This window comes from Phocoena sinus, chromosome 15 (assembly GCF_008692025.1).
Source record: "Phocoena sinus isolate mPhoSin1 chromosome 15, mPhoSin1.pri, whole genome shotgun sequence".
Lineage (NCBI taxonomy): Eukaryota > Metazoa > Chordata > Mammalia > Artiodactyla > Phocoenidae > Phocoena > Phocoena sinus.
Window position 1 is genome coordinate 29,286,718 of NC_045777.1, and position 27,337 is coordinate 29,314,054.

Sequence of the window (27,337 nt, forward strand, 5' to 3'; positions counted from 1 at the left end):
CTTGCATTGAATCCATAAATCTCTCCTGGGAATTTGACATCTGTGGTAGTTGGCCAAAACAGCTGCAAATTCTTCCCATCCTTGTATCCACATTTTTTTGCAATGTGATTTTCTAGTTCCTCGCATGAAGAGGTGGAATCTGTTTCCCCATCCCTTGCTTTAGTCAGTGAAACAGTAGCAGCAATGATACAAGCAGACTTGAAAAGTGCTTGTATTTTGGAACTTGCTCTCTTGGGAACCTGAGACCCCCACCATGTGAATGATGCCCAGCTAGCCTCCTAAATGATGAGCGGCACATGGCCCAATTATCTCATCACCTTAGGTGACAGCAAATCCACCACCAGATGTGTGAATGAAGCTGACCCCAAAGGCCACACCCTGCACCACATCCCTCTACTGTTGGTTCCGTTCTGTGATCTGAGTTTCTGGTCTTCCATGCTCCTGAGATGAGGAGATTCTTACGTAGCTCACAGCTTTTACAGAACACAAAGCACTGTCCCATATGTTAATTCATTTACTTCTCAAAGATAGTTTGCTATTTTTATCAATGCTAATAACAGCAATCGTGGTGACAACCAGTCACAGAGCAATTAGGACCTGTGGAACATACACTGACTGCTCAGGGCTTGTTGGTGCCTTCACCAGGGTCATACAGCAAGTTGTGGAGACCCCGGGGCATTTCCAGAGGCAGAGGAGGGGGCAAAAAGGAGATGGAGATGCATGGCCCTGGGGGTGCAGAGATGGTGGAGAAGCAAGTGATATTGATGACAAAACTAACCCAGCTCTCCCAATTTCTCAGGTAGAAATTGTGATGTCCCTGCTTGGGATGTTTTGTCCCCCTCTGTTTGAAACCATTGCTGCCCTGGAGAATTACCACCCACGCATTGGACTGAAGTGGCAGCTGGGACGCATCTTTGCACTCTTCCTCGGAAACCTCTACACGTTTCTTTTGGCCCTGATGGATGACGTCCACCTGAAGGTAAAGACCACAAACATCCCCCCAATTCCTAGTGCCCACCAAATTTCTTTTTTAACTATAATAATTTCCTTGCACATAATTTATATTAATTTAAAATTTTTTGGAAAGGTCAGAAAAGTAAAATGAAGAAAAATATCAGCAGATTCCTATGACCCAATTGTTAACATTTTGCTTCAGTTCTTTACTGTCTTTTTCTTAGGCTTTTTCACATCATCTGCATGTCATTTGGTACCCTTAATATTTTATCTGCAGGCTTTCCCGTGTTGTTTCTTAGCTGCCATAAATGTTTACCAGCCCGGTATGCGCCCACTGAGATGATAAGTCATGGTTGAGTTAACCTTTCATCACTGCTCACCAGGTGGTTATAGCGTACCCACCAAGCCAGGCCCTGGGGGTACAGCAGAGAGTAAGACACGGTCCTGTTCCAGGGGAGACAGACTCATTCATCGAAGCATGCTGGGGCAGGTGCTTCAGTGGGAGCAAGCCCCGGGCAGTGTGGCAGTACACAGGAGGGGCTGCAAGCCCCACCGTGGGGGATCTTAGCAGACCTTGGAAAAAGCAGAGGGAACAGCTCATGCACACAGGGAACTATGAGTTAGCTGAACAATAGAGTGGAGGGGAAGAAGTGAAAAGTGAAATTGGGAGAAGGGCCAGATTACGATGCTCCTCTTTCCCACACGTCCCTCCTCATGAACTTTTTCCTGAGGTTAACAGGAAGCTACTGGAAGTCTCTCAGCATGGAAGTGACCGGATCTGACCGTTGCCTACTCTCCACCTTCATTTCTTGCTTCCCTCCTACCCTAGTAAACTCCTTCACCCTCCTGAGCCTCACGTTTCCTCCACGGGGCAAAATTCTCTCTTGCCTCTCTCTCCATCCTTCTCCCCGTGTTTGACTAGTTGACTAATCCTCCTGCGGTTTGGCTCAGATGCCACTGCCCCCAGGAAGGGCCCTGTTGTCTGATGTGGATTTCCTCAGTCCCCAAAGAAAATTTCCCACAGCTCTTATCACTCTGGTCTGTAATTGTCTGTTCATCTCTGTCACTTACTAGACAGTGAACTTTCTGAGGAAAGCTCCGTTCACTCCTGTGTCACTCCTGTTCACTCTTGTGTCACCATTGCCTTATAGGCCCAGAATAGACCCTGAATAAATTAATCTCAAAAGAACAATGAGTAACTGAATGGATGGACAAATGGATGAAGGAACAGATGAATAATAACAGAGAAGAAAACTTCCTGGAAAAGACGCAAGGACTTTAGCCAGTTGCCCGCCTCTCCTCTATAGATTGAAAGGCTGGGAGGGCATTTCTGGAGAGACTTGTTGAGGGGTAGGGCAGGGGCTAGATGGTAGGGTTTTGGCATATGCTGGCTCTATTTGTTGTTCCTGTAGAAACATTGGACCTTCCCTGGCTCCTTCCAACCCCACATCTCCATCTTCCATTCTAGCTTTCTAACGAAGAGAAAATAAAGAACATCACTCACTGGACTCTGTTTCACTACTACAACTCCTCGGGTTGGAACGAGAGCGTCCCCCGGCCACCCCTACACCCTGCAGATGTGCCCCGGGGTTCTTGCTGGGAGACAGCTGTGGGCATTGTGAGTAGTTATGCTCTCCTGAAAAGATGATCCCTGTTCTCAGTTCTTCGTTGTCCCTTCTTGATGTTTCCAGTTTTAAGCCACCAAAATGTCAAGCTAGCATTTCTTAGGAAAGTTCCACCTTTTCACATTATCTTCTTTTCAGTGTCCCAAACATTTCTCTCTGTGCTTCATCTAGCAGTCTAATACCACTTGGATTTATTTGGAGTTTTACTGCAGATTTCACTGAAAGCCTGAGATTCTCCACCTGGAAATCATGAATACAACTCCTAAAAGTTGTATACAAGATTTTGTGTGTATATGCATCTGTGCATTTTTCTGTAAAGAGAATTAAAGGTTTTCATTAGATTGTCAAAAATTAACCACGACCATTTCCCCTTATCCACTTTCACTACTGTTCCTGTAGCTTACACAGTGTGGACTTCAAAGGCTAGTGTTCTTTGCCTTCCTAGGCAGAAACTTGAAGTATTCACAGGTAACACAGGGATCAGCTGCCTTCTCTTCTTCAACTCCATCTCTTTGCATGGGGTTTCTATTCACCTGCCACCCCTGAAGAATCCATGCCCATAGAGCATTGGACAACAGTGTTTTTAACGGAGGTTGATGAAGTCCCATAGAGGAGAGGATTATATCACACACTTCATCGGACACTGCCTACAAGTCCACCAGCAGATATTTTCCTGAGGCAGGGTTTCCTTTCCATGGGGTCCTGGGGGCTTTTTCTCCCTGCTTCCTTCACAGAAGGCTCAGACTCAGGACTTCTCATCTCCTCCAGTCTAAATTCCCCCATTCTCTTCAAATCGTCCTCATCTTTAATATGTAGAGCAGCTCACATTTCTAAACCTATCACAGTGTGTAACAGAAAGCCTTCAAGTCAGTAAAACCTACCCTCTTTAGAAGACAAAAGAGAGTTCGTTACCTACATGATTCCTTTGGAATATTCTGCTATAGAATTTCTCTTTTCCATCTCTCTTGCCCTCCTCTCTGAAATGCCCATCACTGATTAAAACTTGTTTCCTTCTGAGTTTGTTGGTAATGATGGGTTTGAGGCGTTATGTCCTGCTCACCTATGTCCACCACCACCTTCACCCCAGGCCCCAGAGCATCACCTTGCATAGACGTGGAGACCTGATACAAGTCAGTTTGTGTTTTACTTAAGAGTAATAGTCTAAATTCTTGTTATGGAAAAACCCTGAAAACTCATCATCTGTTCATCCAGCAAGCTTTATTAATCATCTTGGAAGATACAAAAATGGATAGAGCAGACCCTGAGTCCCCTGGGAACTCCAAGACTATTAGATGTCTTAAAGATTGTGATGAAGTCAGGTAGATTTTTCCAACTTTTCAAAAAAAAATAATAAATTATATGTACTCTACACATCAAAGAAAACTTTGTTCCTTTGCTTTTGGCTCTTCTTCTATGTGCCTCTGTGAAAAGCCTACATTATTTTCTCTACATACCCCCCAAAAAAAATCCAGTTAGCAGGGGGTGAAGAAAACCAGCTGCTGTCCCCAGGGACAATGGTCAGATTCAGTCTTAGCTGGGGCAGCTGGCACTTCAGAGCAGATGGGGGAAGCAAGGAGTGAGCCTTCAGATCCTACATCTATGCAATAGTGCTGATAACTACCAAATACTGGGTATTGCCAACTGCCAGACAATTTGCATACATAATCACTAACTTTCCCAGTAACCCTGCAAGGTTAATGTATCAACTTCAAAAGGTTCAGAGACTATTCCAAAGCAATAAATTAGTAACTTGTAGAGCTGGAACCTATAGTAAGCATTTTTCAAAGCATGGGGTCTTTTATCTGCACCACCATTAATCAGAGGGTCACAAAGAAGAATAAGAGTGGGTGGGGGAGCGTTGGCATGCAGTCAGTTGGGAGAAGCAGGCATGGTCAAACCCTGACTATCCCCTTTCTCTATGTTCCTCCTTGTAGGAATTCATGAGGCTGACGGTGTCGGATATGCTGGTAACGTGTATCACCATCCTGCTGGGGGACTTCCTGCGGGCTTGCTTTGTCCGGTTCATGAACTACTGCTGGTGCTGGGACCTGGAGGCTGGATTTGTAGGTCACCACTTCATGGATGTTGTGCAGAAAGGCATTCCAATCATCCTCTCTGATACAGTCAGATGCATTCTGTGCATTTCTTTAGACGCTTAAGGGCAGTCTCTGTGAAGTAGTATTTCATTTTTTCTAAGCAGGACATAAAATCCAGTAGATAAAAAGTATTTTTTGTTGTTTTTTGTTTTGCGGTACGTGGGCCTCTCACTGTTGGGGCCTCTCCCATTGCAGAGCACAGGCTCCGGACGTGCAGGCTCAGCGGCCATGGCTCACGGGCCCAGCCACTCCGCAGCATGTGGGATCTTCCCAGACCGGGGCACGAACCCGTGTCCCCTGCATCAGCAGGCGGACTCTCAACCACTGCGCCACCAGGGAAGCCCTAAAAAGTTTTTTTAATATTTTCAAATGTTAAATTTTAAATTCCCAAGATTTAACCCTCCTATATTTGGATTCTGCATGTTTCTTCCTTTAATCCACGCTCACCTGACTTTCCTTCTCTCTCTCCTCACTTTGTTTTCCTCCTTCTCTCATTCTTGTCACTTTTTATCTCCATTTCTGGAAGACAAATTGGGAAGCAGGTTTCAAGTGGCCTCACAAGGACACCGACTACTCCCTAATGCTCACACACTTTATGTTCTTTCAAACAGTTGACAAATTTCCAAAACTCTGAAAATCAGAGTCAGGTTGAAAATCTGCATCTGGCTGAGGTGGTTCCTTTCCATGAAAAAGAAGATGACAGTGGGGTTTCCCTGGTGGTGCAGTAGTTAAGAATCCGCCTACCAATGCAGGGGACACGGGTTCGATCCCTAGTCCGGGAAGATCCTACATACCGGAGAGCAACTAAGCCCGTACACCACAACTACTGAGCCTGCGCTCTAGAGCCCACGAGCCACAACTACTGAAGTATGTGCACCTAGAGCCCGTGCTCCGTAACAAGAGAAGCCACCGCAATGAGAAGGCCGCGCACCGCAACGAAGAGTAGCCCCTGCTCACCACAAGTAGAGAGAAAGCCCACGTGCAGCAGCAAAGACCCAACGCAGCCAAAAATTAATTAATTTTAGAAAATGATGAGAAGGAGAAAAGAGAATTGGAGGATTTATTTATTTTGTTTTTAAAGCTTTCTTTACATTTGACTCCTCATTTAATTATTTGCATTTTGTTATTTATTTGATTTACTCCTTGCTTATAATTTCAAGTTACATTTCTAAATAGAACATTGATAAAATGTTCTCTTGGGGCCTCCCAAGAACACACTGTCAGCCTGCAGGCCATAAAAGGTAAAAATTCTCTCTCTGTGTTTTTTTTTTTTTTTAGTTTGGCTATGCTGCACAGCTTGCGGGATCTTAATTTCCCAACCAGGGATTGAACCCAGACCCTTGCAGTGGAAGTGTGGAGTCCTAACCACTGCACTGCCATGGAATTCCCCAAAAATTCTCATTATTTTCATTGGAGAAGACATTGAAGAAAGTTTCAAGTTTGAGAACTTCAAAACTCTTTTTTAAAAGTTGAAAACATGTTAAAGAAATAGAACTCTGAATCTAAGGTTCCTCTCTGGTCACCAGGGCAGGCTTTTTGGGGTGGAGTGGCTTGGTCAGTTGACCGGTAGTGGGGTCTGGCTGACACGACCTAACAGACTTTCTCTCTCTCCTCTCTCTCTCTCTCCCTCCAGCCCTCATATGCTGAGTTTGATATTAGTGGAAATGTGCTTGGTTTGATCTTCAACCAAGGAATGATCTGGTGAGTTATCCATTTCCTCTGGTGATCACCTCATTTGGGGAGTCAAAAAGCTGGAATCCCAGGCTTTGCCTCTCAACCAGCTAGAGAGAGGCTGGACAAATCATCTGGCCTCTCTGAGCTCCCTTCTTTTGCTTGAACAGGACTAGAGGAGAACCAGGACAGTGTCTGGCCTACCCACTTGCTACCATATACATAGAGAGGGGAGAGAAGAGCTAGGGAGAGAGAAGGAAAAAAGGAAGAGGGAGGAAAGAGGGAGGAGAGAGAGAAGAAGGAAAAAAGGATAAAGTAGAGTGGGAAAGAAAGAAGAGGAGGAAAGGGAGGGAGGGAGAAGGAAGGGGAGGAAAAGAAAGAGAGGAGGGAGGGAGATAAATGAACTGAGGAACTTCCCTCTGAGAAGGAGTTAGAGGAGGCTGCCTGACTTCAGCCAAAGGCTTTCAAAGGCTCATAGCAAGCCAATATCCAATTCTTTTAAGTTAAGGACTTCAAATACTTTTCTGAGCATCAATGCTGTTTAATGGAGGCCATGGAGAAACAGACAAGAGACCATGTAATTTGCTCCATGCCTGGCGGTGGGGCAGTGGTAAAATCCTTGCCAGAACCCAAGCCAGGAATGCTCAGAGAGTCCCTGTCCTGAGGAATGGATGGCTATGGCTTGGTGATAAACGTCCTGGTTAAATGGGAGGCCCCTTCCCTTGGGACCTACAGAGAAAGCAACAAGGCCTTCTGCCCCTAGCCCATCAGTCCCGTTTCCTTGTGTCGTCCTTCCCTGGCCTCTTCTGCTGTCGAGCCAACCAGGTGTGTGGTCTCTGCCCTTCCAGGATGGGCTCCTTCTATGCCCCAGGACTGGTGGGCATCAACGTGCTGCGCCTGCTGACCTCCATGTACTTCCAGTGCTGGGCAGTGATGAGCAGCAACGTCCCCCACGAGCGCGTGTTCAAAGCCTCCCGATCCAACAACTTCTACATGGGCCTCTTGCTGCTGGTGCTTTTCCTCAGCCTCCTGCCGGTGGCCTACACCGTCATGTCCCTTCCACCCTCCTTTGACTGCGGGCCATTCAGGTGCACAGCCTCAGTTGCAGGGGAGCACCTCTTCTCCCAGGGCAGTCTGCTCAGAGATCTCAGGCTCAGAATTCCAGTTCTGGTGTCACGTCAGCCTGCGAAAGGCCATGGAGCTTTGGGAAAATCATTAATGCTGTTCAGCAGAGCTTTCTGCAGGATGGAGGTGTTCTATGTCTGTGCCATCCAATATGGTAGCCACCATGTGGCTGTTGAGCCCTTGAAATGAGGACCAAGAAATTGAATTTCTAATTTTATTTCATTTAAATTAATTTTAATTTAAATAACCACCAGTGGCTAATGGCTACCATATTGGACAGCACAGCTCTAACCTTTTAACATATGGGTAACCTACTGCCCTGGATTACCTTGCCGTGGGATGAGTAACAGGGGGCATTCTGAAAATGAAATGACCGTACATTTACAAGTCCCATTCAAATGTGAAGCCGCTACTGAGACTCTTGGCAGGGTCCTCATGCTCTACAGAGCACTGTAGGCTCAAGGTATAAGCCAGACTAGTTTCAGGGACTGGACATTGTATATAAAGAGATAAACAATTATGTAAGGAGGTAGATGGAGAGAGAATGTGCATCTACTGCTCAATTTCCAAATGCGACACCCTCTGAAAACAAAGCCCTTTCTTTTCTGCATAAAAAGGGATTCTGTGGTTCAAGAGTTTGGGACATGCTGCCCCTTTTATCTGCCACCTCCTCACTTAGAAATGCACAATGCACACTCCTTTATTCAAGGCTCTGAAGAAACGTGCAGTGAGAGACCGTGTGCAAGCCGGTGCTTCCGTCCCTACTGACCACAGACCCTTGCTCCATGGAACACCATCTAGGGCAGGGAGGAGGGTGAGGCTAGTAAGGTGCCCACCTTGCACTTGCACAGCCCCGAGGGCAGTACCTCCTTAAACTGTGCACCCCAGGGCCTCACCCACCTCATTCCAGTCCCAACCCTGCCTACTAATGTGGATCAACACGCTTTGGGAAATGCTGAACTGACACGTCTCAGTTTATAACGGACTGACCTTGATAAAGCCCTGTGCTTGGTGCCCCACAGCAAGGGCTGTGGGAGCTCAGAGGAGTCGTTAGCAGGAGAGTTCACAGCAGAGTGTGATGGGGCTGAACGGGGGTCCAGATAGAAGGAAAGGGGGGCTGGATCCAGAGTGGAGGACCATGCTGAGTGGCAGGAGGCCTGGGCACCAGGCTGAGGGACAACCACATGGCAGAAGTGGCAGAAGCTTCTTTAGGCTTCTTCCTGAGCAAGGTTTGGAGGGCTGGGCTCTGGGTGTAAAGGTTCAGCTGGTGCCCCTTTGCCCAGACCACCCACCTGTTCCAGGCAGGAGGCCAGTGAGTAGGCCCGTGTCGTGTCTGGCCCTCGCCACCTGCCCCACTCTTGCTTCATCTGCTCCCTGAGGCCCTGACAGCTGACACCCAGATAGCAGAGGAAGAGACCCACGAGTGGAGCCCAGGAGGACACATGGCTGCCACCTCCTTCCTGTCATTCTTCTGATCAAAACCCACCAACAGGGCTTCCCTGGTGGCACAGTGGTTGAGAGTCCGCCTGCCGATGCAGGGGACATGGGTTTATGTCCTGGTCCAGGAAGATCCCACATGCCGCGGAGCGACTAGGCCCGTGAGCCATGGCCACTGAGCCTGCGCGTCTGGAGCCTGTGCTCCGCAACAGGAGAGGCTACAACAGTGAGAGGCCCGCGTACAGAAAAACAAAACAAAACAAAACAAAAAAAACACCAACAGCGAGAACATTCATCCCTCAAGCATTTTCACAGCTGTCCTCTCACTTGCTTCTGAATTTTACTCAATGATCACCTTTTCAGGCCTTCCCTGGAGACCCTAACTGAAGTCACACACACACACACACACACACACACACGCACGTCTTGTCATTACTTCTGTTTATCACATCTCTTTACCAACATCTAGCATGCCATTCTTTTTGTTTTTTCATCTTGTTTTCTGTCCGTCTCCCCCACCAGACCATAAGCTCCATGCAGGTGTGATTTTTTTTTTCTTCCTTTCTCCCTGCTTTACACCCAGTGTCTAGGAGAAAAATTATGGTCAGTGCTTGAACCAGACCCTTTACACTTTTAGGGTTGGGACCAGATCCAGGCAGGCAAGATAAATGAGTGAGATGGGCAGCATTGTAGAGCGTATAGTTAAAAGTAAGTGTTGGTAAACTACATCCCATGGACCGAATCCAGACCACCTGTTTTTGTAAATAAAGTTTTATTAGGACACAACCTCACTCATTTGCTTACATATAATTTATGGCTGCTCTCTAACTACAACAGTAGAATTTGAGTAGTTCCAACAGAGGCCATCTGGCTCACAAAGCCTAAAATCTTTTTTGGGGAAAAATTGCCCCCATTCCTGTTTTAGAGCATAAACTCTAGAGCTGGCTCTGTTGTTTGCCAGCTGGGTCATCTTGAGCAAGTTACACAGCAGATTCGTTGCCTCTGAGATGGAAAATTTTACAAGCTTTGTTAATTTGTTCAGCTATGCCTTCTTCTCCTCTGTATATAGTTTGACCATTATCAGTTGTAGCACATCACAGCAGATTCCACTTTATTTCAGTTGTTGCTGTGAGGGTTTAGTGTGCTGTTATCTGTAAAGTACTTGGAGGAGTGTGCTAATCCATAGTAGGGCATATATACGAATTTGTTAAGCTTGAGCCCTGCCTGAATTCGGGGTAGCTGGTACTCATAACAATGCTATGAGGTGGGAAGCATTATCTACACCAGGGATCAGCTAACTTTTTTCTTTTAGAACCTGATAGTACATATTTTAGGCTTTGAGGATCAAGAGACAAAATCAAGACTATTATGTAGGTACTTATATAACAGGAGAGAAACAAATGCCCACAAAGTTTTTACTGGCAAAATTCAAAATATGATAATAATAATCGAGTATAATTTTTTGTAATACAGGACTACCAGTGAGAAGAATGGAATTCTTTTGAGGGGAAGGAGGTGATATTTCACATAATAGAGGTTCAGAGTTACTATTCTGTATCATCAAAAATCAGTTGTCCTGCCCAGATAGCCATCTTTGCTGCCAGATCAATTTTTGTGCCAGACATGGCAACACATCTACCACCATAGAAAAAAAATTTGCCATAAAGCTTTATTACTGCCAAGCCATCGGACTGCTGTGCAGTAGGGCAAGTCAGGATATTCAGTTTCTATTTCTGATAAAAATTCACAGATATGAAAATGATTAAGTCATGAGAGCAAATGAAGTTTACCATTGACACTATTGACTCAATTGTACATGATAGATTCAAATATTTTCTACAAATTACTTACTGATGAATAAGAAAATGAATAACCATAGTGTGCACACACTGAAATTTTCACAAGCTTTGTTAATTTGTTCAGCTCTGACTTCTGCTCTACATATAGTTTGACCATTATCAGTTGTAGCACATCATAGCAGATTCCACTTCATTTCAGTTGTACTGAATTCCATTCCGTTCAGTTGTACTAAATTAGTGTTTTCTCAATTTCTTTGAGAAAATTTCACCCATATATGTCCTGCACAGAATATTCATAGGAGTTAATTCTTCAGTCACTTCAGACTTGGCATTAACTCCTCGAATAACAACTAAGCAGTATCAGAAACATCTATTGGCTCATTAAGAGCCAAAGAAAACCACCTGAGATCACTTGCCTTGTGTTTGAATGTCCTCAACTCTTCAAGCAACTGCTCTTGCTGGAAAATCTAAAAGTCTTAAGTATATTTTCTCTGAATACATTCCTTCAGCTCCTACAATTTAATTACTTCATCACTGGTAAATGAGGACCATGATTTTGGAAACTAGAGGAAAGGGTATCCTTGTTATATAGAGACAGAAAGCTTAGATAAACTATGTCCTTCAGTCGTATGGAAAGCTGAATTTGTAAATGATAAACTTCTATATTTAGCTGAGGATATTTCTGTTTTTTTTTTTTGAAGATCAATCTTAGTAAAAACTTTTTTCTCTGTTTTTTTTTAATTGAAGTATAGTTGATTTACAATGTTGTGCTAATTTCTGCTGTACAGCAAAGTGATTTAGTTATACACATATATACATGTTTTTAATATTCTTTTCCATTATGTTTTTTTTCCAGGAGATTGGATATAGTTCCCTGTGCTATACAGTAGGACCTTGTTGTTTATCCATGCCATATATAATAGTTTGCATCTATTAATCCCAAACTGTCAGTCCATCCCTCCCCCTCCCTCTCTCCCCCTTGGCAACCACAAGTCTGTTCTCTATATCTGTGAGTCTGTTTCTGTTTTGTAGATAACTTCATTTGTGCCATATTTTAGATTCCACATATAAGTGATATCATATGATATTTATCTTTCTCTTTCTGACTTACTTCACTTAATATGATAATCTCTGGTTGTATCCATGTTGCTGCAAATGTCATTGTTTTGTTCTTTTTAATGGATGAGGAATATTCCATTGTATATATGTACCACATCTTCTTTATCCATTCATCTGTCAATGGACCTTTAGGTTGTTTCCATGTCTTGGCTATTGTGAATAGTGCTTCTATGAACATAGGGGTGCATGTATCTTTTTGAATTATAGTTTTGTCCAGGTATATGCCCAGGAGTGGGATTGCTGGATCATATGGTAGTTCTATTTTTAGTTTTCTGAGGAACCTCCATACTGTTTTTGTGGTGGCTGCACCAACTTACATTCCCACCAACAGTGTAAGAGGGTTCTCTTTTCTCCACACTCTCTCCAGCATTTGTTATTTGTAGACTTTTTAATGATGGCCATTCTGACCAGTGTTAGGTGGTACCTCACTGTAGTTTTGATCTGCATTTCTCTAATAATTGGTGATATTGAGCATCTTTTCATGTGCCTACTGGCCATTTGTATGTCTTCTTTGGAGAAATGTCTGTTAAGGTTTTCTGCCCATTTTTCAGTTGGGTTGTTTTGTTGTTGTTGTTGAGTTATATGATCTGTTTGTATATTTTGGAGATTATAGCTGAGGATATTTCTAAGTAAAGTGTTGAAGGTGCAGCCTAGCTTCTTCTTGCTGTTTATACTAAAAATGTGAGAAGAAAGAGATAAATTGAGGAAAGAACTGATAAGCAAAAAGGAACCAGGACTTGATGATTTGGGAAATTCTCAGTCTGTCCAGTTTTCAGAAGACTCTAAAAACAGGTCCACTGTTAGGAAATCATGCTCTAAGGAGAAAGCCAAGGAGGAGGCTGGACAACATTTTGCTAGTGCTTCTGAAGGATCTGAATATTCATTCACACAGATGATTCTTTTAAGCATGTAACTCGGATCCTCTCAACCATCTCAGCAGAAGCCAGAAATAGAAATGGAATTATCCAGGAAAGATCTGTGTAGGACCCTCTTGCGTAATGGACTGAATTCCCACAACATACATGGAAGCCCCACCAGGTATTTGAGATTGTTGTATGAGCAGTATCAGAGCTTGGACTGAAAGGGGCAGAGAAGAGACCAAATGAAGGAAAGCTGTTGGACTCCAAATATTCTATAGTCAGTAAACAGGCTGATCAAATCTACTCAGCTGAAACCTGTGCTACTCTTCAAGAAAAAGGAAGGTTGACTCCGAGGCCAGAGTCTTGGCCTGGACGGCAGAGCTGCAGGCAGGCACAGAAGGTTGAGCCGAGAGAAAATCATTCTCAGGCCTTTGAAATCTAATGGAATTTGGCTGACTGGACTTCAAAATTGCTGGGAACTGGTGACCTTTCTTCCTTCCATTTTCTTCCTTTTGGAATTGGAATATCTATAACTGTTATCCTATGGCTGACCCACCATTGTATTTTGGGAGTAAATAACTTGCTTTCTAGTTTCACAGCTCCACAGATAGAAATTTTGCCCCAAAATGGATCATGCCCAAAGTCTCACCTACACCTGATTTAGATGAGATTTGGGACTTTTGAGTCCATGATATTTAGATGGGATTTTTGGACTCTGAGTTGATGCTGTAATAGGTTGAGACTTCGGGGCATGTAGGGATGGTGGTGAATATATTTTGCAGGTGGAATGAGTGTGAATGTTTGGAGGCCAGAGAGCAGACTGGTGGGCTGAATAATGGCTCCCAAAGATATCCAGGTCCTAATCCCTGGAACCTGTGGATGTTACCTTATACATCAAAATGGTCTTTGCTTATCTGATTAAGGATGTTGAGATGGGGAGATTGTCTGAATTACCCAGATGGGCCCTAAATCACGTGTCCTTATTAGAGGGAGGCAAAGAGATATTTGACTATAGAAGAGCAGTAAGTGATGTGACCTTGAAAGCAGAAAGTGATTTGAAGATTCTATGCTGCTAGCTTTGAAGATAGAGGAAGGGACCATGAGCCAAGGAATGCAGGGAATGAAGCTGTAAAAGTTGAGAAAAAGAAACAGATTCTTCCCTAGAGCCTCCCTCTGAAAGGAGAGCAGCCCTGCTGACACCTTGGTTTCAGTCCAGTGAAACCATTTCAGACTTTTTGGCCTCCAGAACTGTAAGAAAATAATTTGTATTGTTTTAAGCCTCCAGTATGGTAATTGGTTACACAGTAGTCACTGAAAACTAATGCATCATCTAATACGTCATAATTCAATGACAAAATAATCCACATTCTATTGTGACTTAAGCATCACATTTGAAGTCCACTTTTCTTGTTTTTACAAAATGGGTATGCAGTAGTAATTTAAAAAATAATAGGGATTTCCTGGTGGTCCAGTGGTTAGGACTCTGCGTTTTCACTGGCGAGGGTGCGGGTTCAGTTCCTGGTCGAGGAACTAAGATCCCGCAAGCTGCAGGGCACAGCCAAATAATACTACTAATGATAAATTAAATGTTATGATACGGTGATATGCGTGGCACTTGAAATGCTGTCATGTTATAACTACATCATTGCAATTTGTAGTGTGCTGTGCAGCAGTACTAAGCATTGAGATGGCCACAGATGTTTGCTAACACAACTACTCATCTCTGCTATTATAGCACAAAAACAACCAGAGACTATACATAAATAAATGAGCATGGCTGTGTTCCAATAAAACATTTACAGACACTGAAGTTTGAATTTCATACTTCAATTTTTATGTGTCACAAAATATTATTATTCTTTTGATATTTTTCCAATTATTTAAAAATGTAAAAGCCATTCTTAGCCCACAGGCCTTATAAAAACAGGTAACAAGCCAAATTTGGTCCGTGGACCATTGTTTGCTAACCCCTGATTGACACATAAGAGAAAAATGAAGCTTCTAGATGCAACATTTTGGAGGGCACTTATAATTTGACAGCCCCATACTCAATGTTTTATATGAATTCATGTCTATGTCCTCTGAACAATCTGAGACAAATGCTGTTATTATATTTATAATACCATATTGTATATACTATTTTATTATTGTACTATATTATACGGACGCGAAAACCAGGGCAGAGAAATTTTCAGTATCTTGCCCAAAGATATCAAACCTCTGCAGCACTAACCAATAGAACTTTCTATATGAGGGGAAAAAAATCCACATCTGCTCCTCAAATATAGTAGCTATTAGTCACATGACTCCTTGAAATGTGTGACTAAGAAACTGAATTTTTAATTTAATTTAATTTAATTTTAATAACCACATTGAAAAGTACAGCTCTAGTGGGGAGAGTGAGGGTATGAATACAGGCAGAAAGTGAGTAAGTAAGTTGTCCATGGTGTCCCACAGCTAATAAATGGAGGAGAGAGGATTTAAACCAGGAATTTCAAACCATAAATTCCAGTTCTTGGCACCAAAGCTACCAACCAAAAGCCAGGAGCAGACAGTAATCTCTGGGCAGGTATTTGTGGAAGGCAGTCTGCATAATGGTTCTTAGGTATTTGAAGAAAATCAAAATTACTGTTGTAAACTGTCCAAGAGCCTGCCCTAGGTAATACTGGAATTCTCATCTGAAGACTAATTGTAGGTATTTTTGAGTCACCATGAGGCTGTCCATCACATCAGTATCTGGAGAGCTGCCTCCAGGCCCAGGGACCCAGAGGAAGCTCCATGTTGGTCTCATAGCTACATCACAGGCCATTTTCTCCCATGAGAGTATAGGAGAAAACCCATTTTCATCTTGCCGAGGAAGGTACCAGGCACAGGAGACCGAGGTAGTTTGAGAGGTTGTGAGGCCCCGAGGACTTGAAGCTGGGAGCCAGGGTGCTAAGGCAGTTCTAAGCCCTCGCCTACAGAGCAGCCCCACGTGGGGGCTTTTTCCACTGCAGTCCCTGTGGAGAAGAGCTCTGTTCTTCCAGGAGAGTAGTCGTGAGTGGCGGCCTGGACCCTCCAGGGTATGGACACAATTGTTTATGCCATATGAACATCACAGCACGCTATAATGTATTCTCTCCTCTTTCCAGTGGGAAAAACAGAATGTATGACGTCATCCAAGAGACGGTCGAAAACGATTTCCCAACCTTCCTGGGCAAGATTTTTGCTTTCCTCGCCAATCCAGGCCTGATCATTCCAGCCATCCTGCTGATGTTGTAAGTTAGCCAGGGGCTATGGCTCTGCCTCGTGGAAACCTCCCCGAGACTTCCTTGGCAGGTCCTTCTTTCTTGCCCCCTCAATCTGGATTTCCCAGAAGCAGATCCTCAGACAAAGACTTAAACGCAATCTAAATTGCAATTGGAGAGAGCAGTGTGTGTAGGGAAGTAAGACAGAGAAGGGACAGGAAGGTGCATTCTTACTACTGGGGTGACTTTAATCCTGCTGGGAGTTCTGGGAAAGTGTGCCTCTGAGTTATCCCGCTCAAGGGTGAGGGATCCGGGGCATCTGTAGACCAGCTCCCATCCATCACTGGTTGAGTGTTGCTGGGAGATGTGGAAGGGAAGAGGCGTTGGTTAATTGCCCGGCAGTTTGAACCAGCTGCCTTCATGGACAGAATGGTTTCCGAGTGTGGGGCGGGGCTACACTGGCAGCTGTAAGTCTTTCAGTAAGCACACTGAAGATAGGGTCCAAAGCGTAAGGTGAGTACTGACATTGTCTGCAGCACCCTCCAAAACATCCACTGGAAATATCAAAGACCCCTTCCCCAAGAAAGCTGAGGCCTGATGCAGCCTGTCCCTGGCTGGGTCCGCAGGACTTCTCTACAGAGCACCCCGTGCACTAGAGTGTTCGGTGCATTTGTCACCATCCCTCTCACAGACTGAAGATGTGGGTGGGTTTGGCGATATCTGTATCCCCAACACCAGCCCCATGCCTGGGGCGTAGGAGGCAAACAATGAACGCTCAAGGAAGGAGCAGGGCAGGAAATTGTGAAATATTCCTAACGTACAGAAACATACAGACAAGCATGTACAAGATCACAAGATTAAACAGATGTTAACATTTAGCAATATTTGCTTCAGACCAGTCTCTTTTTAAAAGAAAGAAATGTTACACTTCAAGCCCCACCCAGTCTTTCTCTCTCCCTCCCTCTCCAAAGGAGACCACTATTTGGATTAGTTTTCATCATTTCCAATCTGGACCATTTAATCACGTGTATGTACTATTGCTTTCTGAGTTCAAAAATTTTTCATGATTTGTTCAGACTACACAGCTTTCCTCACTCACGCTATGTTTGGGGGACTTTTTCATGTGGATACATGAGCACACATTTTCATGGCTCTGCTGTATTCCATTGTGTCGCAAAAATAATCAATAAACAATCTGTAATAGGAATAGAAAAGAGTTTTATTTGAGCCAAACTGAGGACTATCGCCCAGAAGACAGCTTCTTAGATAACTCTGAGAAGTTGCTCCAGAGAAGCATGGTTTTCAGCACAATTTTATATCTTGTCAGAACAAAGAACATTAAACAAATCAGGGATACATTCTTTCAAGGTTTCAAAAAAAAAAAAAAACAGATCAGCACATACACAGCGAGTCAGCATGGCCTTGGCATCTGGGAAGCAAATCTTATTATCAAAGGAGGACCAGCATTGGAATCCTAGGAAAGGAGACATTTAATCTTTATTTTTCACATGGACATTCTTTACTTCTGGTCAATGTGCCCTTTTCTTTCATAATTAAAATAGATATAGGAGGTCCCTGGTGGCCTAGTGGTTAGGATTCTGGGCTTTTACTGCCGTGTCTCGGGTTCAATCCCTGGTCAGGGAACTGAGATCCCGCAAGTCGCGAGGTCACCAAAAAAAAAAAAAAAGCAGATGTACAATGTATGCTTGATAGGTCACAAGCAGGCTGCTTTAGTTAGCATAAAATTCAAGTTAGCTCATGTATAAACCAGAATGACTTCCCCATACCTCAATACGTGAAAATTTCTTTTATCAGTTGTGTGATTAAACCACCATTTCTCTGCATAGAGATAGGTTGTTTCCACTTTTTGGCTATCTCCTTATATGTCTCCTTGCGCGCATATTACAGTTTTCTCTAAGATAGACTTCTAGAAGTGGTATTGCTGGGTCATAGGTATGCGTTTCTTCAATCTTTGAAGATAGTGCTGAATTGCTCTCCAAAATAGGTGTGTTTCCTTACATCCTTGACTTCAGACATCCTCTGCTTCTAGTCCCGGCATGAAGGAGGGCTGACATGGTAGTGACAACCACCTGAGGAAATTCTGGAACCCAGACACCAAACCTGACCTTACGGGGCGGCACAGGGAAATGCTAAGCTTAGAAACAGCCTCAGGAGGAACACAGCCACCCAGGAGCATTTTATCTTCTCTGATCTCTGGTTCCTCCCTAACAAATAGGCTATGAGTTAGGAGAGAGGGCAAGGCCTCGTGGGCGCCTTCCCAACAGATGGTGGTCCCTTGCCTGTCCTCCTTCTGGCCTCTTGTCGCCCACGGTCCTCTGAGTCTTTGCTTCAGGAAGCTCACGGGACAGCCTCTGACCCATACTCTACCAAAGGCTGCGTGGTTCCTCCCTTCTGCCTGTAAGAGAGCTCAAGGATTCTGCTGAAGTGGCTCCACCTCAGGATCCACCCTGAGGGCAAGGATCAGAAGACCCAAGAAAAGTGACAGACAAGGACAGGCTGTTGGAGCACCCAGTCCAGGAGGCATCCCGGGCTTTTGTGGCCCCTCCTTCTCAGGTGGTACATCCAGGACAAGCCCCAAATCCTAGATCCTGTGAAAAGGAAGCCCAGGCTATAGCCTCAAAGGACACCCAGCCACCCAGTCAGCCAGTGGGGGCTGGACTCTGAAAACCACAAGCCCAGGACAGACATTCCCATCAGTGCACCCTGGGTAGAGGGCCTTTGGGGTCTGTGCAGTTGTGTTTCTAGGCAAGCTTGGAGCAGGTCACTTAGCACCTCTCTCTTCCCTCTCCGCACTTGAAGGCTTTGGCATCAAATATGGTCTCCGACAAGTGCAAATAGATAGGGCGGCCTTGGGCAAGTGACTTAAACTCTCTGCATTCCAAGATGCTGACCTGTAAAGACGGGAGTCATCCTTTCTTCTTCACAGGGTTTCATCAAAACCAGTGAGACGTGCAGTGGGATGCACATGGCACAGAGCCTGACACAGGGCAGGTATCCAGGAAACACAAGCAGCTGTTTCTGCAGACAAGAAACCCTGCCTCTCCCCTGCCTCTTCAGGTTCCCCAGAAGAGGACTGATTCCTTTAGTTAACCTTTATTAAACACTCTGAGAACTAGAAATGTGTTCAATAAAATAGAGAGAGAACAGGGATGTCCAAGACCTTGTCAATGATGTTAAGTGGAGAACTTAAGATGATGGTAAGACCTCCCTCCACCCTGCCCAGAGGCAAATCCTGGTCACCTATTCCAGGAAGCCTGTTGTGATTCTTCAGGAAATGTGTCCAGCTCTTGCCATTTTCCAAGATCACAGTACCCCCGGAGCATGCTTTTCTCTTGCAGCCTGGCCATTTACTACCTGAACTCAGTTTCCAAAAGCCTTTCCCGAGCTAATGCCCAGCTGAGAAAGAAAATCCAAGCGGTGAGTCTGTCGGGCATTTTCATTCAAAAAGATGTTATGTTTTTGGTTTTTGCTAATTTGCTCTTTGAGCCCAGTTGTATTCTTTAAATGGCTTTCCTCTAAACCAAACCCCAAATTATCTGCATGGTAGGAAGCAGCCTTGAGAGACTCAATGACATGCATTTATATTCTGAGGGTATTTGGGAATACATAACAGTAATGACTTAAATTTTGAGCGGTTGCTAAAGAACAGGAGAAACTCAATAGATTAAACCAACGTTCATACACAATGAAACCAGTACCCACAGTAATTCCTACCTATTAAAACTAAAACTAGAAATACTAAAGAAAGCAGCATTGTCAGAACACCATAGGGCTTGTGCCCCATGACCTAAGGAGTCTCTTAAGTCCCCTCCACACTGGGGCAGCCTCTCTCAACATCTGCTGACACGCTGACTGCCTCTTCTGCTCTCCCAGCCCCCAACCCCACCTTCTTCACCCTCCCTAAGCCCTGCCTTCCTTGCTTCCTCACCCCGTCTTCTGGAACTAATCTCATCAGCCTCACTGCCAGTTCCCCACCCACACTTCCTTCTGTTGCTCTCACTGTCCTCCTGCCCAGGTATAGAAAACCATTGAAATACAGGATTGGCAGAGGTTCTGTTCTCCCCGGCCAGATGTTCCTTCAAATGCCATGCAAACCTGAGTCCCAGGTGCCCTCTCCAACCAGCGGTGAGGACAAGAACCGGCTATTTAAGGTGGCTGCCCTCTAGATCTCACCATCCTGGGCTCCAAAACTCAAACACTCATTTCCCTGACCAGGATCAACCTTTCATTTTTTTCCCTGCAGCTACGTGAAGTTGAAAAGAGCCACAAATCTTTCAAAGGCAGAGCCACAGCCAGAGATTCAGAGGACACAGCTAAACGCAACTCCAAAAATGACACGCAGCTCACCAAAGAAGGTAAATTCTATTTCACGATGATTACTTTTACAACGCCACGTGGGAAAATGTAAAGAGCAAATGCTGTGAAATCAGATACATCTAGGATTGAAATCAGATTTCTGGCAATTATTAGCTGTATGAAGTTGGGCAAAATAAAACAAGAGTGAATCACAGGCAACCTCAAGGGGTGGTACAAATGAGGTGGGATTATGCATGTGAAGTGCTACACAGACTTCCTGGCACAGAGAACCAATGAACGTGAGCTGGTAGGAGGAGGAGGAATGTCTGTAAAATGGGGAAATATCAGGGTTGTTTCCCTCATTTTTATCCCCTGAGTCTCTCACATTTTCTATGGTGGTGGTTCTTAGTCATTTCATCTTCATTTCTGAAATGACTTTGTCTTCTTCACTCTCATTCCCGAGTCTGTCATTTCCCGTGTCATATCCTCTTAATATCTGGCTATTTAACCCAATGTAGGAGCATTGGGTTTGTGTCCCATCCAGATCCTTTAAGATGCTCTGAGGTTGGCTGACATGGATCACAGCTGCCAGGGATGGAGGAGGTATTTGTTTTGTGTGTTGTTTTAAGCATTTTCTTTAGGAGGAGAAATTGGGAGATTTGCATCTAGCAGCTGCTACTCCCACCAGAACCAGTTTGTATTCTCTTAGGGAAAAGAGCAGCACTGGAATAGCTAGGATAACAGGGTGAGAAAAAGCCACACACATTCCAAAAAAGGTGTCACAGAGCTTCAGAGGTGAATAATCACAGACCATCTCTACCTTGGGGGTGAGGAAAGGTCAAATTGAAAGAGACCATCTCTGAGCTGATCTCATTTTCCAAGGATTGTCCCTGTGTCAAAATTAAAGTGTCAATATGCGGTAATTTTGACCTTCGATGTGGAAATTGAATGAGATGCACAAGAAATGGCTGGGAGTTTAGGAGTTAGAATTTTTAGTGCAGAAATTACTTATCATTTATTTGATGCCTTTGTAACATATAGGCATCTCTAGGAAACAGAACCAAGAAGAATTTAAGCACATAGCAGTATTTCCCTGAAGATGAAAATCCTCAGTTCTCGAGCTCCAATAGTGCAGAGAGTGACTGTAGAAGCAGATCCGGAGCAAGAAAGGGTACCTGTGTGTGTCCCTAGCAAACACTTGTTGATATTGGAATAGCAATAAGTATTAAAATAAGCCATAAACAAGTGGATGTTACAAAAAGAGGACAAGAGGTCTATGTCAATGTAGAACCTATTCCTGGTAAGTCTCCAAAATATATGGAAGGCATTTCAAAACTACAGACATTCTTGTCAGCAAGATCAGCTGCAGTCCACCAATAGCTTGGAAGCCTCATTGAGAGATGGAATGCAGAAGAGCGAACGGCTGGCACTTATTGTGGAGCAGAAGAAAGTGTTTTGGAGGGGCTTTTTTGTTTGTTTTTTTTATTATTTATTTATTTTGGCTGCGCTGGGTCTTCATTGTGGCATGCAGGATCTTTAGTTGCAGCATGAGGGCTTAGTTGCAGCATGCGGACTCTTAGTCGCGACGTGGACTCTTTGTTGCGACATGCAGACTCTTAGTTGCGGCATGTGAACTCTTAATTGCAGCATGCATGCAGGATCTAGTTCCCAGACCACGGGTTGAACACTGGCCCCCTGCATTTGGAGAGTGGAGTCTTACCCACAGGACCACCAAGGAAGTCCCTATAGAAGGTGTTTGAATTCACTTAATTTTTTCACACAGGGCAGGAAATGGAGTAAATGTGATACTATGTTGTCATATCACCAACAAAAACAATACAAAAAAATGGAATGAACCTATTTGGACACCGATGGAAGGAAAAAATAGGTTTATAAAACATTTAACATGAGAAAGCAAGAAAGTTACATTGGTTTGACAGTGGTCCATTCATGTGCCCATGATCTTGGGTGGCCTCGGCCTGCAGTGGCTTTAAGCAAGGTTTTGGTTCCCGGCCACAGATTAAGGTAGTGTTGCAGCAGTGAGAGTGCAGAATCCTAGCCACTAGACGAATGGTCAGTGATAAGGCCCTGACCCTTCAGCTTTGCAGAAAAGAGTTCCCACAAAGAAGGAAAGTAGTGAAACAAAGTATTTATTAGGAGGAAAAAGTACAGTACTTGTGGATAAACACACGGGTGGGCTGAGAGAGAGAGTCACGCCCTTGTGGTAATTTAAATCACTTATATGGGGCATTTCTTCTGGGTTTCCTTTGGCCTATCATTTTGATTTGCCTGGTTCTGAGTCTGTATTTGGTATATCTCAGGGTCCTCCCCTGTGTGTGTGAGCATCTCTCAGCCAAGATGGATTCCAGCAAAGAGGCCTATGGGTGGCCTTGACATCACTCCCCTTTTGACCTCCAAGTAGCTTTCTAGTCAGGAAGGTCTCCTTGACTTGAAGAATGAGAAATATGTGGTCTTTTATCTCTCATCTGGGCAGGACCCAGCCTCCTCTCTTGATCGTCCTGCTATTGATATTTTGGAGTTTCTTCTGTCCATGTGGAATGAACTCCAGCTGCTTACCCTTGGGGGGTGGCCCCATCTATCTCCTACCTCACCTACAGTCCCACTGTTCCTGTCCACCTTACCCACTCCCTTCCCCTCCTTTCTCTACTGCTGCTGATCTAAAGTTTGCCCCTCTCCAAATTTGAATTTTTTATTACAGATCTAAAGCTCTTTCTTTCCATTTTATGCTGATTAAGTCAATATTACAGTATATGAAAGGGTTATGTGAACACATCAGTGGGACTAGGGTGTGGGGGAGAGCTGAGGAAGATGGTTAATCTTTCCCTGGAAAACTCCAGTAGCCTCTGTTGCTGCCCTCATTTAGCTTCTCTTTCTTGAAGTTAGCACTAGAATGACACTGATGTAACAAACAGGCCAAAAACAGCTAATGGCTCAAACACAATAAAACTTTATTTCTCACTCCATAATGTCCAAATTGGGTCATCATCCACTTGATGACCAATTTCTTCCCAAGTGGTAATATTAACGTAAGTTTGTGTGCCTGATGCCAAAATATTGGCTCTCTGTGCACTGATGCCAAAAGGAAATATGAAGACAGAGTTCTGGAGGAACGAGAAAGAGTACCTTTATTCTTTGCCAGGCAAAGAGGGAACACAGTGGGCTAGGGCCTCAAGAACTGTGCTCCCCTCCCTAGGGAATAGAGGTTTATATCCCAGAGGTAGGTGGTCAGGCTCAAAGTAATGAAGGTCTTGCATGTTTTTCTTTTCTTCTGCAAATTTACAGCCAAAGCTGGCCTCAGGCGGCTCAGCAACCAGATCTGGTGTCCCTGAAGTTATCAAGACATTCTTTTTGAAATGCAGAATGCTACAGGGGAGTGTAGGGGGAGAAGAATGCCAGGTGCAGAGAACAATTCCTATGGAGTCAGAGAGTAATTAGCTTTGTTTAGCTTTGTGAAGGACAAGTCTAGCTACAAGTGTTTGTTAGTAGTAACCGCTAAAGAATAACCAAGATTGCTTAACTCTTTCAGGCCTGTTTATTCTGTTTCCCCAGCCTGCTCATTGTTTCCTTATTTTCCTTGTTTATCAGAAAAGAAAAGTCTCATTTCTATTTAAGTCTTATTTCTATTTTTGCTGCAACATGCCCAACGCACAGTGAGGCCAAACAAACTGAAACGTCGGAGTTTGGAGCAGAGAAAGGTTTATTGCAGTGTCATGCAAGGAGACAGGTGGCTCATGCCCTAAAAGTCCCAATCTCCCCAGAGGGTTTCAGCAAAGCATTTTTAAAAGCTAGGTGAGGGAAGGGGATCATAAGGTGTGTGATCAGCTCATGCAGTTTTCTGATTGGCTGATGGTGAGGGAACAGGGTGGTGTCACAGGGGTTAATGTTATCAGTCCTTAGGCTCCAGGAGGCCTGGGGCTATGTGCTCATGGTCATCAAGTAGTTAACCTCTTCCATTTGGTGGGGTGTTTTCACATCTATGAAACAACTCAGGAAATGTGCATCAACTACTGTTACGTAGGTACTTCAGAGAACAGCTAAAGCAGAGGATATGGGGGAAAGCCTGTCCCAGGAAGGCCCCATAGGGTCCTGCTCCGTTACAGTGATGTGGGGAACCCTGGCTCTGTCCATCCTGTGATTCTACCTGCAGCAAGCGGGGACGGGGAGGAGCCTGGAGGTCACACATGGACATAGTGCCCATCAAAGCCTGGGCTTCAGCCACAGGCCATACCATCCACGATGTAAGCTTAGTCTATCTCTATATCCCTGGAACTGGATTTGGTGAAGAACAAGCCAGTAATTGCCCCCAACTCAGAGTTGAAGGAGGGAAACAAGTAAGAGAAAGAGCTGGAAATGGATCTGATTAGCAGGAGCACCATTCTGGGGCTGATCCAAACAGTTTCCACAACCCTATTATCATATTTGACCCTGGTAGCCACCTGTGAGGCTGTTATTATTGCTCCAATTTTATTCTCAAGAAAACCAGGCTCACAGAGTCTAGCCTAAGGCCAGCATTCAAAATCTGGTTCTCCAGCCAGCTCCTCCTACACAGCTGTTTGTGCCAAGACTAGGCCAAGGTGCACCTAGATGCCTGAGGGTGATCCGACCATTCTCACATCACTAAAAAGGACTGAAAGCTAATGACAGCACAGGGCAGCTCCAGAGAGCTCCAGTTCCACACCAGAAAACTGTAGGGAAACCTCCCACATCCTCATTCTTGTCTTGTTCATTTTGCAGGGACCGCACATCACCCTGCTAGCCCAAGCCAGACCCTGGACCAGAAGGCGCAGGGCTCTAGGGCCTCCAGTTCTGCTGGCAGGACTGTGTCGCCTGCCTCCCAGCAGCCCCTGGCGTCAGACCAGACTCTGGCCAAGCCCAGCCTCAGGCTTGTCCTTGGAGGTCAGCCTCTGGAAGGAATGCTCAGAGACCTCCCCACTGACAGCTGGGACTAACGGAGCAGGGTCCTGGGGCTGATCCTTGGACCCCCACCGGCTCATCTCAACCCCACAAATCGTTCTCTCTTCCTCTCTCTTCTCACACACATGCACATTCTCCCTCTTCTCAGTGAACGTGGGAACCTTGATTACTCAGTCTCAAGCCCTTGTTTGCTACCAAAACAGGAGGACAATCGCTTTATCCACCTTTTAGAAGAGCTGAGCCTTCCCCTCACTAACTGCCCTTCCCTGTATCTTGGCTCAGGCAGCTCTAGACCTTGCACTCACAGCGGTTTCCCTCGGCTCCAGACTTGGGAAGAGGGGGCAGGACCATGACCACCACCATAGACTTTTTGCAAGGAGCCCATGTTGGGACAGGTTTCTGGCAGCCCCATCAACTGGGAGGAGGTTGCAGAGGGACCCACATTCCTGATCACCACCTCTATCCAAAGGAGGTGAGTCAGTGTAAACAAAAGGTTGAAGAAGCCGATGAAAATAAAAGTAAATGAACTGAAGTCCAGTCTTGGTGAGTGGGAAGATGGTGATTCCCCAGAAACTAGCCGGAGGGGAGCTGATGCCATCAAGCACCAAAAATGCACTGGAGCCTCCCTGGCAGCAAGGCAAGGAGAGAAAGCAGTGTGGTTCTCCTTATCTAACTGAAGGAAACAAAATATTTCTCAGGGCATAAAAATCTTTCTCATGCACGAAATTCTAAAAGGAATTTGATTGTTTATTGTAAAGGGACACGGAAGATGGTTTTGGGGGGAGTTTTGCAAAGGATGCAGTGCAGAGCCTTGTCTCTGGCAATGCTATGTGTCACGTACTGGTTCTGTGCAGAAGTCTCATGGGGGCATCAGCCCTGGAGGCCAGACCGCTGAAGAGGCCTTGCCAGCAAGGGCAAGTATCAGCAGGGTGCCAGTAACAACCCAGGACTTCCAGTGGTTACCCTCAGGCTTCCAAGGTTAACAAGTATCCCTACATACCCACCACAAACACAGACAAATTATCCTGTTCTGATGACACACAACTTTATGTGAAGGAATGTATTTGTTATCTGTTGCTGCATAACAAATTATCCCCAAAACTTAACAGCTTAAAACAATAAACATTTATTATCTCACACAGTTTCTGTGAGTCAAGAACTTGGGATTGGCTTCACTGGGCAGTTCTGGTTCTGCATATTGCAGTCAAGATCTGAGGCAGGGCTATGGTCATCAGAAGATTTGACAGGGCTAGAAGATATGTTTGCAAATGGCTCACTCACAGATGCTGGCAGGAGCCTTCAGTTCTTTGCTGGCTATCCACAGACTTGATTACTCCCCACGTGGACCTCTTCATAGGGCTGCTTGGGTGTCCTCACAACACAGCAGCTGATTTCCCCCCGGAGCCAGTGATCCGAGAGAAAGCAAAGCGGAAGCCACAAGCCCTCTTATAACCTGTTCTAAGAAGTTACACTATCAATTCCACCAGTTTCTATTCATTAGAATGGAGTCACTAAGTCTAGCTTACACTCAAAGAGAAGGAAATTTGGCTTCATCTCTCGAAGAATTTTTGGACATATTTTAACAGGAGATCTCCTAATTCGAATAGTTACCAGATCTCTATCAAGAAAACGCTAAAGCTTTTTTGAAAGACATCCATCAGAGGATTCGTTAATGATGGCTCCTGCTACTGTCAAGTGCAACAGGAAACTAGGTGAGCTAGGGAGTTGGGTAGAGAAAGAAGGCAAGGGTAAGAGAGGAGGGATGTCCATGTGGTGTGGCTTTACAGCTGGGACATGTTGTTAGAAAACTGTCTAAATTGTGCTTTCATCTCTGCATTCTCAGGTTTGATCTTCCAGCTAATTCCATCTTAAAGCTTCGCTACTCAGCCTATCCAGGGGTCATCAAGCATGAAGACCACTCTTCCCTCCTTCCCTCTTTCCTTCCCTTCCTTCCTTCTTTCCTCTCTTTCTTTCTTTCCTCAGCTCACCTAAGAATGATTTGAACTAGAAAGTCTATTTAATAATTCATCCGTAGGAATATAACTGGTATCTTACTGATATTACCTTAGTTTGTCTGTGAATTTGTCTTACTGGAGGGAAATGAAAGAGACACTGAATTTTTCTGTCAGATGCTATTTCTACAGGCTGATCCTTTCATTTCTAATAATATAC

General features: G+C 44.7%; 1 protein-coding gene across 1 annotated transcript in view; it reads left to right on the top strand.

The window, feature by feature from the left end:
• The window catches only part of TMC2 (transmembrane channel like 2), an 82,048-nt gene extending 56,672 nt beyond the window's left edge, over nucleotides 1-25,376 (top strand). The window contains 10 exon segments of the mRNA XM_032605827.1: nucleotides 800-979; nucleotides 2,423-2,572; nucleotides 4,514-4,642; nucleotides 6,309-6,376; nucleotides 7,195-7,434; nucleotides 15,818-15,943; nucleotides 19,273-19,351; nucleotides 20,178-20,289; nucleotides 24,986-25,084; nucleotides 25,087-25,376. Of these exon segments, the coding sequence (XP_032461718.1) occupies nucleotides 800-979; nucleotides 2,423-2,572; nucleotides 4,514-4,642; nucleotides 6,309-6,376; nucleotides 7,195-7,434; nucleotides 15,818-15,943; nucleotides 19,273-19,351; nucleotides 20,178-20,289; nucleotides 24,986-25,084; nucleotides 25,087-25,187 (1,284 nt within the window). The 3' untranslated portion in view covers nucleotides 25,188-25,376.
• Nucleotides 25,377-27,337: the final 1,961 nt, after the last annotated feature.